A 17,744-nucleotide genomic window follows, 5' to 3' on the forward strand; every position below is an offset into this window, starting at 1 on the left:
CCAAGGGTCTCTCATTCGAATCCCGGCCTGGACATGGGTGTTCTTTGTGAGTGTCTCTTCATCAATGTTATCATATCATCACTTAATCTTCATCTTCACTATTAGCCAAAAGTGGAGCGAAGTAAAATACCATCATATCAAGGTATGCATCCAAACAGAAAATGTTTATAGTCTTTCTAATTCTCCTCCCGCTCAGTGTACGATAAATTGACGTGGAGAATGCTATTAGTTGATAAAGTGTTTGCTGAACCCCCCCCCCCACCCCGCCTTCCAACTTGCATTTCATTTCTTTTCACCCTTCCTTCAGCAACGAGTAAGATTTATGTGCATACGTTTATAAAAATAGAGCGGATTTGTTTTGTTTCCTTGCATACGAGTTCCAAACATTTCACATCTGGAAGTGTGAGGGACTGCGCAGTTGTCGATGGAATGCATTAGCATAACTTGGTGGAAATGTTTGTGCAGCAGGAACAAGCACTTACAGCCTTCCGAAGTCTTGTATACCACATATTTAACCAACAAAACGTGATCTGAGCACAGAAACAAATGTGCTGCGTGGCATTTTACATTTCCCTCGTTTCTAAACACCAGAGTCTATATAACAGCAAGCAATAAGCAAAAATCCAAACACGACGTGCATGGTTTTTATAGCGACCGCTTGTTTGGCAGTAGCCGACTGATGTAATGCTGCTGTTGATTTGGACTGTAACGACGTAGAAGTTCTAGAATGGGGCAAGATTTAAACGTTCAATTTGCCTCGAGAAAAAGACGATCGATTTCACCTACCCTTGTTCTTTGTGCAAGTAGGGCTCGACCGTGAATGCGTGAGTGCATGGAGGAGAAAACGCGGCTGCGGCTCTACCAGTCGTTCGCAGCAGCGCGCACTTCTTTCCTCCGCTCACTCGTTTTCTCACATTCTTCCCGAGAGATTGTAGGTGGCCTCATGCTGATAGTGTTTTCTTGAAGTGAATTTAAATTAAAGTCTTGCCCAAGTATTTCTACTACAGTCAACCACAACACTGCATTCAATATTATTCTTCCTCTCTAAAAACCTTCTTTACCTCTTTTGGGCATTACGGATACTTCAAAATTTCGTGAAATATTTTGTTGCATCGAGACCATGGGCGTAACATGATTTGTGTATGTGTAAGGGGTGTCAGGTCTTGCACAGTAATTATATTATGTAATTTTTTCAGGTTTTACAAGTTTCATTGAAGTAATAATTGCACTGGAATACGAAGTACTGACGATATTGTGTTACCTTTTAATCAATTTCCCTCAAACAGAATCGTTGAAACTTAAGTACACAGTCTTTGAGTAGTCAATGCACCATCGAATCTATTAGCCAAATGTTACAGAAAGACAACTGAAATAAAGCGTGTACGTGTCGTGTGGAAAAAAACGTTCTCATAGAATCTTAGGAATCATACCAAGTCTTTTGATAGGCACTAAGAACAATAGAAATTGTAACGAAGGTTATGCCAAACGTGTTGTAAACAAAAAATATATTACCATAACATTTGAGCGTTTGCTGCTCGAGTATCTTGACGCTTGTAAACTTTGCAATATGTTCCACGCTGTTGATCACATAGTACTTGATCCGACCTTGAGAACCTAGACTCTGCAACACGCGCCATTATAGTGTGTGGTATTGCTCAACTACCAAGGAACGAAGGGAATCTTGTGATTACGACTTTAAGCGGAAAGTTAACCGCACTTCCTGAAGCTCACTGGCGTGGATGCGTCGAGTTGACTTTTGAACAGTGCTCTGTGTTAGTCATTCCACATGAAATTCTTTCAGGTTTCACCGCTCGAGCTAGACCACCAGGGTTCAGATTTGAGTACTTCTTTCAGCAGTACTATTGGAAGCAAGGGCGAACAGTTTCCGTGAACCCTCCCAACCGATTTCATTGTTCAGTTTTGAAATTCTCCACCAATCTCACACGGTATCTGTGTCCATGGGTTTATCCTGAATTGTTCATCTGGGGGAGGGAGGTAAAAGGTAATTTGGATCAAAATTATAAAAAATTGAGCCTTTGTGAAAAATGTTGAGTATTGAGGAAATTGGGGGGGGGGGGAGATGGGAGTGGGTGAATAATAATTAATGCCTATATCTGTCCTGAGTTTAGGATAAAACTTCAGCTTCCTTACTTCAGGGTCGTGTGAGAGCTTTCCTGTTCCAAATTCAGAGAAGGAAATTTCTCACGTCCTGAACGGGTCGACAGGGTCTGTCGACAAAATTCTTGACTTATAATATTACTAACAGTGACACTAAATGTAACTTTTTCACTTTACCCATAAAACAGCCATCACTAAATCAATTAAGTGCTTCCTTATTGGTTGCAGAAGTTGGAGCCAGTCACAAACCTTCTAATTATGGCCCAGCGATAATTTACCTCTTACCTTCACTGAAATTTGAATTCTGAAAGAAGAAAAAAAACACTGACTTGATCTATTAATATCTAGAATTTCGTGTTTGGAGTATATTAGCAACCCAAGATATTTTTCAAATATATGCACATAAAATATGCCAAACGAAAGGTCTGACCTATCTCCCAGCCTTTGTTATGAACAAGCAGTGACGTGCACTGAGGAGTAGCTAGTCTAGCAGAGATAGGTCAATCAATCTCATATCTCGAATTATATTGAAATCACAATATTTATTGTCTTGTTAAAGCCACAGTTCATATGCAACACTTCCTTTTCCACGCGCTTCTCGTCCATCGGTGTGATCCGCGGGCAAAGCTGGCTGGATACCCTAGCTCGCTCTTCTTCAGTCTGACCAGTTTCCAGGTAGAAACGGCCGGCCGAAGGCCCCCTCGCCCCCCGCTGCAATGGTTGAAACCCCTGGATTTCAGGTCCCCCAGTCTATCTCCTATAGGACAGATAGGGGATTGGTTTCTCATAGATTTTTTAGTAAATCCTCTAAACACTCAGGGTAAAATTTTCTGCACTACTTACGTTCTCTGTATTTACACAACATTTTACACGTTGTACAATATGTACGTATGTATAATATGGGATGTAGTTTTATTATTTATGAAATGGGAACGTGTTATGTGCAGACAATAATGTTATGCTTTCTTTCTTTTTTTCTTGGTACTACTTTACTATACCGGAGACACCTATCAATGATTTATTTCGCAATTTTTTACATTGCTAACGTACTATTCTGCATTGCGGAACATTTCTTTAGGTGAAATAATGGATTTCTAACGAAAATAATGTCTATTTCTTACATACGATAGATAGCCCCACGAACCATGACGGGGACGAGGTATGCCAACTAGGTTAGGTTAGGTTCCATTAGCACTCCTTTCGGTCAATTTAGCATATACGGACAACATCGGAATTACAAATTCCACGGCATCTTCCACACCCGGCAACAACTTCACAACGCATCCTCGACACGTCATCTTGTAGCAGCAGCAATAGCGCGTATTGTGCTCTCGTGCAGAAAGCAAATGGCGGCAGCAGCAATCGGAAACCCGTCGGAAATAGATTTTCGTAGAAAACGAGCCCGACCCTGTGGCCGAGTGGTTAGCAAATCGCGCTGCGACGCCAAGGGTCCCGGGTTCGAATCCCGGTCGGGTATGGTTGTTTTTGAATGTCCATTTTCATCCATTTCATCATTTCATCACTCATCCCCATCTTCGCAAATTAGCCAAGAGGCACAAAACGCGAAGTAAAATAAACTAAATCAATCCAATCGTAGAAAACGACATGCATTCGCATTAAAATGGATCAAAACTACATTCCCGAACATCAACAACGCTACAGTAAATGATTTGCGTAAGTAGTTTCTCCTGTAAATTTGAAGAAATCCGTCTCCGGTATAGTAAAGTATTACCTTTTTCTTTTTCAAATATGGAATATATAATGATTAAATTACAAATGTGTGCTCGGACTCTCTGTCACTCTCGTTTTAATAGTGTTTTATTTAAATATACTACTCTTGGCCTCTTAACAGTCATAAATACGGATGTATTTTTTTGGACAAGAGAACGTGCGTTCATATTGTTGTTGGTTTGGTTTATTTTACTTCGCTTTTCTGCCACATTGGTTATCGCGAAAATGAGGATGAGTGATGATATGATGAAATTGATGAAGGGACCTCATATGAACAATCCAGGCCAGGATTCGAACCCGTGATGAGTGCGCATTCTTGTCCTATGTGTTGCAGTGAATAATGAAATAATTTGGAATGAAAAATATATCTCGGAACTCAAAAAGTCAAATGAATATCATTGAAGAAACTACAAAAAAGTGTGTTGTGTTTTGTTACCTGTTTTGTTTCTGTGCACTTAAAACATCAAATCAACCAAGCGTGGGGGAGTGGTTATCACTGCGCGCTACGATACCAGGAGTTCCGGGTTCGAACCCCGACCTGGGCGTGGGTGTTATTTGTGTTTGTCCCTTCATTAATTTTATCGCATCATCTTCGCAATTAACTAAATGTGACAAAAAAGCGATGCTAAGTAACAAAAATGAAATCAAATCATTGATTGTGCAATGCAACGTGCCACCACTCGTAACTCCAGGGTATGGAGATCCTAATTGGCAACACACCGCTCCTTGCTCCGGCTGGTCAGTTGGGAGCACCAGTTCTCACCCAGGGATCGGGATTAAGACGATCCACCCTTCCTCCAGGAAGGAAACCACCGAATTGCGACATGTGACAGTAAATAAAATTCCAAATACTTTATAATTAAAATGTCCAAAATCTTTAATCACGAATCACGCGCGTACATACCGATTCGCACAAGTTAAAAGTTGTAATTTGTTGGGTCATGCACGCTCGCAGGCAGTGATAAGCAATGTATTTAACACGAGAGTCCGCGCACCGCCTTCACAGTTAATAGCAAAACCTCAACTGCTACCTCAAGCGCGAGGCGCATCATAACAGATCGTTCTAACTTACAATACAAACTCATAACATAAAATAGCACAAGAAAAACTGATAATTTATATAACACATCAATGTTAATTAGCGATAGTAAGCTAAAGTTCAGGTTGGCAACAATTAAAAATGCCAACGTGGAAGTTTTAAATCGCCAAGAACACGAAGCGTGGTTACCCCACTCCTAACATAAACAGCCAATAGGAATACGATATTTTATTGAAAACGAGGGAGAAATACTTTGCTATAATATTACAATATTAAACTATATAGAAATAACTAAACTGATTTTATCAAATAAATCATGTTTGCCCTTGCACATAAAAAAATGATTAAATAAAGATTTAGTTTATAACGAAGACAAATTACTTCAATCTTGTACATTGTTGAACAAAATCGATATTAAGAAGAAATGTATTTAACTTGTGCTTGAAAAACAATGAAAACGTTGCATATATTATTTGGGATAATTATTAGCCTATAAATTCTGAATGTTGCAAAAATACGCGAATAATATTATAACGTAAGATAAAACGTAAATATATACATGAATTATAAAAACAATTAAGTATAAATAATTTAATCCAAGTTCTTAACTTGAAAGTATACGAATAAAATAAATGCCAATATACAACTGAAATCTGCCTAACATGGCGGTCGTTACAATTGATTGCTCGATTTGGTTTATTTTACTTCGCTTTTCCGCCACTTTTGGTACGATAAAATTGATGAAGGGACACACACAAAGAATACCCGTTGCCAAGCCGAGATTCGAACCCAGGATCTCTGGCTTAGAGTCAAATCAAATCGTTTTTTATTTTCGAATGTGGGTGGGGGTTACGTGTACTTTTTTTTAGTACTCATTCATCATTTTGCAATCTTTTCCTGTTACTGACATTCTTCCTTTTTTAGGAATACTGGGACCTAAAGGGGGAGGGGTGTGACCCACACCAACCCCTCGTCCTTTAGCACGCCACTGACTGCTACCCCAAGTGTCGACGTCACCGCACGTCACTGTGAACAAGCATTTAGGGTTGGTCCTCAAAGAGACTGTGCAAAGTAACTGTGGAGGCGCACTGCACAGTGATTCGGTTCGGTTCCTGCTTTCAACTTTAGATCTAGTCCCGACTGATTGACGTGGAAATTCTGGGTGCATCACCATTCAGCACTCGGGCTATTTGCATACAGATCATATGCCTATCTGAGCATAAAGTAGACTTTTAAGAAAGACGTATGGACATCTTGCCGAGTTAAAGAAACTTATCATATAAAAATTTGCCCATTTTAACGTTCCCAGTTCGATTTTGCATCAACAGAAGTGCTTACAAAATGTACAGTAAATATTAGAAGGGGCAGTGTATTGATTTTATTTTCGTGTACCCTGATTTCATGTGCGTCGATAGGAAAGGGGGGTCGAATCGTCAATAGATTTATTTTAAATTCTATTTATTTACTAATTATAATTAGTTTATAATTGTTCCTTAGTATTAATTACCTCATTTTGAATGGACGAACCACGGTAGCTCAGTCGTTAGGGCGTCTGACTACAATGCGGGAGACCCGGGTTCGATCCCCGGCGTAACCTGTTCGTATAAAGTGGGTACCTGGAGGAAACTGGGGGTAAAGGCGACCAGGGGTGTGGTGCTGATCACATCACCCCCACCTTCGGCCGTGATCAAGATAGTGTGGGTCCCTAACTCCACATCCCTTATACGCCTTCATGGCGTGGTGCAAAGCACAGGGGAGAACTTTACTTTATGGACGACCCCCCCCCCCCACACACAAGAAAAATCCTGGTATGGTCCATAATTTTCTCAGATATTGGTTTTTATCGAGGCTGTATTATTTGAGGATTACTGTGAAATTGCTGCAATCCCCCCCCCCCCACACACACACATTTCGCCACTTTTCCCTCCGCACGCACTATGCTAAACCTTATCTACAAAGGGAGATATACTACTCTCTTGAACCCCCCCCCCCCCCGGGGGTGTGGAACCCAATCGCCGCCACTGTACTGTAGTGTATGATTTCCATCAGTGTTTTTAATTCAGTAATGAGTAACAAAAGTAATAATTACTTCTAGTTACATTTCTGCATATGTCAACAGTAATGTACAAAATTATGATTTGCCAAAAAAAGAAAAGTTAGGCCCATCTTAATTTATACAGGGTGATTCCCTCGTTAGAGGCCCTAAACTTTTATCTATAAAACTGCCATTAACTTAAAGTTTGTACTTAAAATTTGTATGCACATAACCTTCAACAATGTAAATCAGGATCTGCTCATATCCGATACTAAAAATGGTCCCCTTCCACATGCAAGCACTCTGTTACACGTCTCTCCAAATTCTGGAATACTTTTCTTAAAGTGGCGTCGGTAATGGCTTCAATCTTTTGACGTATAGCTTCTTCCAGGGCTGCGATTGTGCGGGGTTCATTTCTGTATACTTTTCCCTTCAATAAGCCCCAAACAAAGAAGTCGGGTGGTGTGAGATCGGGATATCTTGGTGGCCAGTTTTTTTAGATAATTCGGTCTAAAAAAAAATCTCATGCTGACATTTTAAGTGTGACATGTTGCACCGTCTTGTTGGAAATACCCATCAGTTAGTTCATCATCTGTTAACTGATTGACAAACTCAGTGAATATTCCCAGGTAGACTTCCGTGTTAACCGTTTGTTAAAAACAAGTAGGGCCCGATAATTCGCCTACGAGACACTCCACACCACACTCCCAATTTTCTGAGAATGCAGAAGCTGTTCATGTATTGCACGAGGATTTTCTTCTGCCCATATACGCGTGTTTTGAGAGTTTATATAGCCACTCAGATGAAACCGTGCTTCATCCGTAAACCAAGTGAGGTCTAAAATCCCAGGATTCTGAGTAAGAATATTTTGAAACCATAAACAAAACCGCACACGTTTTTCATGGTCTGTCGGTTGCAATTCTTGAACACGACACACGGTAAGCGTGTAGGTTTTTTTTTTTTTTTTTTTTTTTTTTTTTTTTTTTTTTTTTTTTTTTTTTTTTTGGACACGTGGAATATGGGAGATTAGTTTCTTGGGAAAGTCTTGGCGATGATATTGATGGTGATGCCAGTAATCGCTCCTTTACATCCTGTTTTGTCTCTTCAGACCAGTGGCATAGCGGCCGCCCCCGCAATGGGGGGGGGGGGGGAGGGCTGCTATGTTCTCTTTCTGTGATCCTGAAATTTTATATAATCCCAGAAATTCAGCAGATACTGTCGCTTATTTTAAAAAATGGATTTACGAAACAGATAGTTGGTTCCAGTCATAGGCGTGCGTAGACCATCTGATTAGGGGGCAAAAGCTTTGATGAAAGTTCAGTCGGGAAAGAAAAACCTCATTCTATCTCACTGTTTTAGTTTCATTGCACTGATGGGTACAAACTGCAGCAACATAGAGGCACCTTAACAAATAAATAAATTGTGTCTGAAATGTGCCGCGGGTCTTTTCCTCCAAACAATTGTGTTCGTGCATTTAAGACAAAACTGTTTAGCAGTAAGAGTACTTAATATTTAAGACAAAACTGTAGCAGTAAGAGTGCTTAATATTTATTAATAACTTCTCTCTCTGGTAATTTACAATGCATTACAGAAAAGAAAGAAATTGCGAGCGAAGCGAGCAACAAAATTTTTAGATCCAAATTTTTGCAAACTGAAAACAATTTTGATTTAATATGGCACAAAAAATTTCATGGGGTGCCATGGCATTCTCTTTTACAATTTTTTTATTTAGATTGTTCGGCGCCCAGCTACAGCTCTGAACTTGACTATATGAAAATGAGAAGTTGCAAGCGGAAACGAAGCGAACATGAAAATTTTACGAAATGTATTTTTATTTGTATAAATTTGATATTGAGGGGTGCAATATTCCTGCAGGCGCTCTTGGCCGTCTGGAAGTAATAATGCAAGAATTAGATTCTATTTGTAGTCTTGCTTTCTGTTACATCAATGTTTGCCCCCCCCCCAGAATTGATTTCCATCCAAGGTTGGGGGGGGGGGCAATGCTCATTGCCCACCTGTCGTTGCGCAACTGCAGCCCCTGTCCCCGTAGTTGCTTTGAACTTTAATTGGCTTGAAAATACTTTTATTTTCTTTAAGACTATAATATCGTTTAATAACAGCGATAAGATTCCTCTACACTAAATTTCTAGGTAAAAGTATAATAATGTAGGAACACGGACGTCTGGAAGGGGGAGCAAGAATGGCCACACCTTCCCCTTAGAAATCGAATTTCAAGCTAAATGTATAATTTGATTTCAGTCATAGGAATTTACATTAATGCGATAATTTCAAATTCAAGTGGTGTTTTTTGAGGGCAACAGTATTATCGAGGCAGGCCCGTAGCTAGAGGGGGGGCAGGGGGGGGGGCAACTGCCCCCCCTGAGAGCCTGCTTTGCCCCCCCGTGAAAAATACAGAACACATTCCTACCTGGAATTCTCACAAATCTTTACAATTATATCATGTGTTACTCTAACAACATAACAAAGACACTTATTGATTTTGTGATTTATTAGGGTGTATGGGATTCCGTATAATGTCGTATCAGAATTGGGGGAAAAAATTCCCTTCCAAATTCAGACTTCGGGTAATGATTTCGCAATTTTCAGTATCTAGAACAGTTGTGAAATTTTGAGTAGTCTTGTATTATAGGTGCCTAATGTGTTCGGATGTTTTTCTTGAATGTGTTGCCCTGAACTTGGAACTACTTACATTTTTATTTCCAAAGTCTACCTTTTGGTAATAGTGATTCATGTGGTAGAGAGAGGGAGTGGATATTTGATTTTTGTTACTTAGCGTTGCTTTTCTGCCTCATCTAGCTTATCGCAACAATGAGTGATGACGTGAAATTGATGAAGAGACACTCATATATAGTGCCGCAACTACAGGGGGCAGGGGGCATTGTCCCCTCCCCCCGACATTGGACGGAAGTCCATTCAAGGGGAAGCAAACATTGAAGTAAAAAAACAAGACTAGGAGAATCTAAGAATAGCAGGACAATTGGATACTCATGATGGAATTAGTTTTTACGTGTTCCTTGCATTTTTCTTTCAAATTTTATACAAATAAAAATACATTTCGTAAAATTTTCTTGCTCGCTTCGCTCGCAATGTCTGCTTTTCTTATAGAACAAGTTCAGAGCCATAAATAGCTGTGGGGCGACGGGAGTCGGCCCTGGCAGCCAAACGATACATATGAAAAAAAAAAAAAAAAAAAAGAAATCTTAAAGAGAATACCATGGCGCCCCGCCCTATTAAAACAATTTCTTTCTATGAAACTTAATATGAAATATTAATGATGACACTGTAATCCAAGAAGTCATTGATCAATCGAGGGATTCCTATTTGTTTGTCAGGTGTTAAAACGTGTATTTCAAATAGCAATATAATACTGAACAATTTACACAATATTTTGCAAAATGGTTAACTAACCAGTAGGCAAACATTGTCTGTAGTGATGCAAGAGTCTCCCCTTTGAAGGAAATAGAGTCCGTGGTGAACTAAGGGACCCATGTTTTAATGTTTTAGCAAGTACAAAAATGTATTACAAATTTTTACAGAATTCATCAAAGTGTAGATAATATGTAACAATTATTATTTAATTAATTCGATTCTTCTTGCATAACACAACACAATGGTGTTGTTGGATTCTCGTTAGATTCCTTTGTGCGTAAAGATCTTGCATACTGGAAACTAGAGGAAATCATTATGAAGCATGATTTATAAAGGGCTCCCTTAATCAGTTCTGCGGAGAGGCCCAAAGCTGTTGGTACATATTAATCATCTATTAACATTATCGACCTGTAAATATCAAGTAGATACAGTCCCTATTAGCCTATTTATGTTAAACTTTATATTCTTTGGCAATCTGGAAAAGTCATTATCGTAATATTGCTATTTGATGTTGCTCGAAGTTTTTTTTTTTGTTCGTTGCAGTTTCAATATATCATCCCTTTTCTGTTACTATCTCTTTTGGGGGAGGGGGCAAGTGCTTCTATGTACCCTGCCAATGCGACAAAATATATTAAAAATTTGCCCCCTCTAGGATTGACTTCGCCCCCCATACAAAGAATTCCTGGCTACGGGCCTGTATCGAGGTAATATACACCATGGAAAAACGCCTTGCTTGTCCCTCCGTTGAAAGAATCTGCGGACGTCTTCCCTGCCCCCCCCCCCCCCCGTGCGCACGCCTATGGTTCCAGTAACATATCATATAAGGACGTGTGCAATAATAAGCAGTGGTGGTGTTGTCTCAGCCAGAGGAGCCCAGGGGCAATTTTCCCTCTGCCTTTAGGTCCAGTAGCCCCAATTCCGCCACGCAGGGTATACAACGTATACAATGCTCAAAGTGCTCCAATCGGCATTTCATTTGAGTGACAAATTTTCAGTGAATAAAGTCCAGTCGCTGCTTAATTTTCTATCTCTCAAAACTTGAGTCCGCCTCTATTTCTTAGCAGAAGATTGCAATTGACCCGAAGATTTTAGGTCACCATCGACAATGTAGAGGTCCAGTTCAACCCCCGTAACTGAAATGATAAGTTTGCTTGAGTATATAACTCGTGGCCTGACATAGCCAGATGATGGGTTTTTGGGCTGAAGGTGTCTTTAAACAATTTCTCCAAACAGTATTTTTTAAAAAATATATGTGTATTATATGTAAACTAAAACGTTTCAAACAGAAAATACAAAGGATCACGAACAAAATAGTTGGCTGTGTGAAGCCAACATTCCACTCCACCCTCCTTTATAAAGAATCCTGGCTGTGCCACCGCATTGAAGTAAGAAATTATTTCTAATTGCTTCATCCAGTAATTTATCAGAGATTCAGACCACGCTCATTTCGTTTTGACAAACTACTAAAGTTAATTCATTTTACAAATTGGGGGGGGGGGGCGATTGCTAACTATTGTGCGTCCGCCCCACTTTGGCATCATCTTGATGTTTCTTTCTTCCACTGAGGGGCCCCCAATATTTTACTTGCAGGGGTTCCCTGAGAACTGCGGTACGCCACTGCTTCAGACATTTTCCAGCCTCCTGAATGCTGTGTGACAAGACTTCCCCGTTGTCTGGAAATTCTTACTAACTTCTGGATACAACACTTTGAAGATACACGTCTCACACGAAATTCAGTTTGAAAAGCCGTTTGACATGCTTTAAATGAACCAGTTTGCCAGTATTTACGAACGATTGTGTACATTGTAATCCCTATTGCGAGGAGTTAGATCCTGTTTTACATTGTTGAATGTATGTGCATACAAAATTTCAAGACAAAGTTTAAGTAAATGGCAGTTTTATAGACAAAAGTTTGGGGCCTCTAGTAAGGGAATCACCCGATATATGTATGTGTGTGTGTCATATATAAGCCAGTGTTATGCAAAACATATTTTTTTGTAGTGTAAGGGATTACTTTGAATTATCTTACCTCTATATTTTCAAATTTAAAGATGGGTTAATTCGTGATATAACCCTAAAAGTGGAATTAATAGGAATAAAAATCTTGCATAGAATCAGTATAATAATTTTGTGCTGGTGATAATAATTGTTACTGGGAGAAATAATACAATTTCTACGTCAAAACTAAGGAAGAATTTTATAGAGAATGGAATTCAAACTGAGGATTTTGGGCCTCTTTATATTTTAATGCAAATTAGTGTAAATTTCAGATGGTCTAAAAAAAATAACATCTAAAATAAAGTAATTCTAAAAGAAACCTACCTATATTCTTTTAAATTATCAGTCAACATACAAAAAGAATAAGTGTAACTGATTTACTTTCAAAAGACTGGTTTCCATACTTCTCTTGTATGTTTTTACAAGCACAATAATTTTTCTTCTATACTCTGTTCACTGTAAAAATGAAGTTAATGTAAACAAAAGCATATGCCTTGAATCGATGCTGTATATTGGTTATTATTAGCTCATCCATAGATGGACCATAGGTATGTAGTTTGCAATGTAAGGTCCACAACTTCACTATAGTAAATGTCATGGGTTTATCCTACATGCCGAATCACTGATTTCGTCCTTACATCAGATTGAGATTAAGTTCAGAATTTTAAGATTATATTCTTCCTTCCTCAGGCATTCGACACCCCGAAGAGATATCATTTTGTAAACCTTTGGAACCAAATAACCTAAAGTACAATTACAAGGACATGCCTTCGAAGAAGAGGCACTCTGAAGGCACACCTAATCACGTACCAGCAGATACAAACACATTCATAGCGAACCATGGGGAGAATATGAACAACTCTACAGGAAGCCTAGATAAGACAACACCCATGTGTGCACCTGTTACACCCACGAGAAATAACACCTCAACACCAATTAGTTCTCCTGTTGGGGGCACAGTAAGTACTATTTATCAAGTATTATTAATAAACAATGGAGTTGGATTGGCTACATTTCATTTATTTAGTGTAATGAGCAGAGCCTGGATTTCTAGGTTGGAAACTACTCAATCAGGTGTTAATTTGTATGTGATTAAAATGAAAAGCCAAAAATTAAGAGCCATTATTTTGAAATTTGAACAAAAAGTGATATTTGGAAAGTTGTATTTTTTGATCTCTGTGATTTTTTTTATATGGTGAAGTAGTTCATGAGAAATTAATATTGTGCAATTTTGAGACCCTGAAAAAATTTCCCCTCCCCTGTGGAAAATGTCAAAGTTCAAGGTCACGCCCTTCATTTTTCATGAAAAGTGAATCGGTGGGGCATTGTTGCTTTCCATTGTTAGGCAGCAAAACTTTTTGATGGCTTGTCTGCACAACAATTCAAAGAAAACCAAGCACATGTGGAGTATGCCATTATGCTTGCAAGGTGAAGCAGCCGAAACGATAAATGTGTGTATGATGTTTTAAAATTTCTTTAAAACAATGGTAACGAAGATAACAAAAGCACGTTGATTATTTGCAGTAACAATGTTAAAGGTGATGGAAATATTCTAAGCTTGCTTTTCCTAGACCTATTTGAGGTTGATTGCTTCATATTAGGTTATTTTACTTTGCTTTTCTGATTGTTAACCACTCTGCCATGTAAGTGTGCTCCTAGGCCTACCTGAATTGAAATTGGTTTATTTTTGGAATCTCACACACAGTAAAGTGCTACAAATACAGACTTTTACAAGGAAGTTGTGCTTTCTTAGGTACAATAATACAGAATCTTTTTCAAACAACATACTCTTATCGCATGAATTCCATGTATATATGTGTGTATGTAGACAGTGGAGTGCCAAAGGGAGGTTGGGGTCTTAAAAACCTCTTTGGCCCAGTAAAAGAATGTCAAAGACAGGAAGCGATGGCAAAATGATGACTGGCTACTAAAAGAATATACGTAGAAAATTATCTAATTTTTACATTAACAGTAACATGATTATATATTTATTGCTTTTGAAAACCTAAGTATGTTGAAAATTTTCAGTTCTGTTATTTTAGAAAGTTTTCAGCGAGTTGTGTATGTGAAGAATTGCTCCAAACTACAGTATTCTGCAGCCATGAACTCTTTTTTTTCTCTCTCAGAAAAAAAAATAGGTAATTTTGGGCACACTAGAATTTACATGAAGTGGTTGTTGTACCCAGAAACTAACTTCACTACTGAAAAATTATGAATCTGTTTATAGGAGCAGAGTATGCATGTAGGGCATCTGGGTTCTATTAATGAGTTATTTTTTAGGATGTCTTATTGAGAGAACATAAAACTATGGAGAACTTTGTTGGATCTGAAGGGTGTTGAAGACAGAGAATTCACTTTTCTCTGAATTTACTTTCAACAGGTTTGGAAATTGTTTCCAACTTGGGGTGTTCAAACTGAACAACAACCTTAAAAATTTCCTTCCCTGGATTTAGGGAAAGTGATAATTATGTATACTTTGACCAACCAAAATCACGAATTGAAGTGGACAATCATTTGTTTGGTTTTCTCCTCTCGCTTCCCCTTTATTTGTGCCTGACTGCACCCACGTTACACCCACTGCACCCACGTTACACCCACTGCACCCCCCAGATTCCTTATCAAAAAATTAAACAGTGCTAAATGTTCCATTTCTGCTTTCACTTCGTAAATCTCCCCTTCATGATACAAGCTTTCACACTGAGGCCTCCCTGATGGTGCGTTGGTAATGTCAGTCTCTCCTAATCAAGGGGTTCGGGGTTTAATATCCAGTGGAGAAAATAGTGGTTTGGATCCCACTTTAAACTATAGGTCCAGTCCTGACTATCTGTTCTGTGCATAGAGTGGACTTGGACTGAATACAGGTGGTGATGATGTGTTGAAGAAAACTGCACATTTGGGAAATGCAAGGGCAGAAGTACATGGAAAGCAGCTGATTGCATTGCCCACTCTCTCATCGGTATTTTACAGCTGAAAATTTGACAACAGCACCAGAGGATTTCTCTCTGCTTGGTTGAGATGTACTACTGGCAACTTTATGTATATGTATGTCAAAATGGAAGCAAACAATACATACTTACCACCCAAAATGAAAAGTTCAATATTTGATGGATAGCCTCATGTTTAGGGTTCTCTGATGTTTTTGGGGGTAAATATATGGGTCAATTATTTTCAAGAGAGACAACCAATGGTCACAATGTGCTTTTTAAAAGTCCACTTTAGGTTAATCGGACTGGACCTATAGGTTAAAGTAGGATCCGAAGCATTGTGCAATGTGCCTCCACCGGGGATCAAACCTGGGAACCTTTGATGACAAGGCAATAATGTTACCACTACACCAGTGCTCGAAAAATTTTCTTCAAAGCTAGGCACCAGCTCTGAAAATCAGGCGCCAAGAAACCACTTACTAGCAATTGTGCATACTACAGTGTGTTTCAAAAGTCGCGCAACCCAAACTTTGAAAATGTATATCATGAAAACCCTAAGAGATAATTGCACCTGGTTTTCTGCACTAAACTGATCATGTAGGCTATCACTGGGTTAATAAATTTATGTTAGCATTTATTCAAATAAAAGCAATTACATTATTTGAAAAAAACATTGTTAATTTGCTGAAAACATCTGAGAATTGATTTTCAACAATAAATACCAACTCTTAACAATTTGTGGGATCATTTGTTGGGTGTTTAACTAGTCGTAAAACAGTTGCTTTGTGAAGTACAGCAGAAGCAGGGTATTTTTCTTTGAAAACTTCTTGCACATGAGTGTAAGAATTAGTAGTATCATAAAATACTCTTCAGCAAAGCACACGCGCTGCTCCAATGTATACGCCAATCAATTAAAATAAACAGGCACAGTAGTGGCAAAAGTGAGGGAAGAAAATTCAGAATAACCAGAGGCAGTCTAGGATTGTCTCAAGAATTCAATTTCGGCACAAAATCTTGATTTATGATTTGTCATGTAAATGTATGGTCAATACTTAGACCCATGTTGCGTGCGTCTGTTGACAATATTTCGACCTGCTAGTGGTGCCATCTACGGAGATATGTCCCAAAAATGTAACTTTTTCACATAAATTCGTCAGAAAAAAATCCATTAAATGTTGCACATGGCCAATATTGGTCGTAAATAAAAAATCCATTAAATGTTGCACATGGCCAATATTGGTCATAAATGACAGGTTGACATGGCATTAGACATCTAATTATGACCCTTCGATAATTTCTTACATATTTTTCTCACTCAGAAGTGCATTTCTGGAAAAATGTTAACACTGCCTTCTGCCAGTTATTAATTTATCTAATTTTCTGTGTGGTGTAAACTGATATTTTTTTAGCATTGAAAATATCTCAATGGATGAGGCTTTATAATGCAGAAAATCCGGTGTAAATATCTCATACAGTTTTCATGATATACATTTTCAAAGTTTGGGTTGTGAGGCTTTTGAAACATTATGTATAAGAAGCTGGGCATCACGGTATTCAAAACATCACTAAATCATTTGAGAAAGCAGGAAATAGGGGAAAAAGAGTAAGAAATTGTTACTGATTCTATGGAATGTTCACAACGTTGATAAAAAATTCCTAACTTACACTGTACTGCAATTTGAACTTAGAGTCTTCAAAATGTCGTACATATTACAGCAAAAGATCAGTTGCCAGGCTGAAATTTTTAGTCGCCATGGCGACCAGGCGACCGGGATTTTTTGAGCCTTGCACTACACCATCGTGGAAGTTCTTTCATGTTTACCGTACCAACCATCTAAAAACCATAATTTTATTTCCTTAGTTTGAAATGTAAAAAGAAAGAAATGTTAAGTATTGAGGTGAGATATTTTTCGTACATTTTGAGAATGAATTTTAAAAATTCACATCAACGCAATAAGTATGGCATGGAAAATACAGGGTGATTCTTTATGTAGTTTACAACTTCAATAATTTATAATTATTTATTGGAACCACATACAGACTTGGTTTATATGTCATTATGCAGTAAAACACTTCAAGTTTTTAATTAGAAATCTGTTATGGTTCAATGTGTGCACCGTTGGTCATCCTGAACACATCCCAACGAAAGTCAGTTTCCTGTCAAACATTAACCAGCATTTCAGGGGTAACATTAGCGATGGCTGTTGTGATGCGATCTTGAAGTTCATGAAGATTATGAGATAGGGGAGGGGTGTACACCCTATCTTTCAGAAACCCCCACAAAAAAAGTCGAGTGGAGTGTAATCCAGATAGACTTTGCCGGTGATGGTGCTCTCACCTTTTCTCTGGAAACGGCGCAAAACACGTTCACTTTGGGACTGTCACGAACCAGCTGCACGTGCTCATGTAGTTTTTCCGTGCTTTCGCTGTACACTTGTTCCTGACTTGTTTTCTTCGAACCAGAACACGCACTTAGCTCTTTCCGCACCAGTGAAAGTCGCCATTTCAA

General features: G+C 38.6%; 1 protein-coding gene across 2 annotated transcripts in view; it reads left to right on the forward strand.

Moving 5' to 3' along the window:
- LOC145985181 (unc-112-related protein-like) overlaps positions 1-17,744 on the forward strand; it is a 182,757-nt gene that overhangs the window by 129,535 nt on the left and 35,478 nt on the right. For both annotated transcript variants that reach the window (XM_083118879.1, XM_083118880.1), the window contains exon 3: positions 13,002-13,270. In XM_083118879.1, the coding sequence (XP_082975005.1) occupies positions 13,002-13,270 (269 nt within the window). The remainder of the gene's footprint in view (positions 1-13,001; positions 13,271-17,744) is intronic.

The sequence above is a fragment of the Lepisma saccharinum genome, chromosome 3 (genome assembly GCF_977018435.1).
Source record: "Lepisma saccharinum chromosome 3, izLepSacc3.1, whole genome shotgun sequence".
NCBI lineage: Eukaryota > Metazoa > Arthropoda > Insecta > Zygentoma > Lepismatidae > Lepisma > Lepisma saccharinum.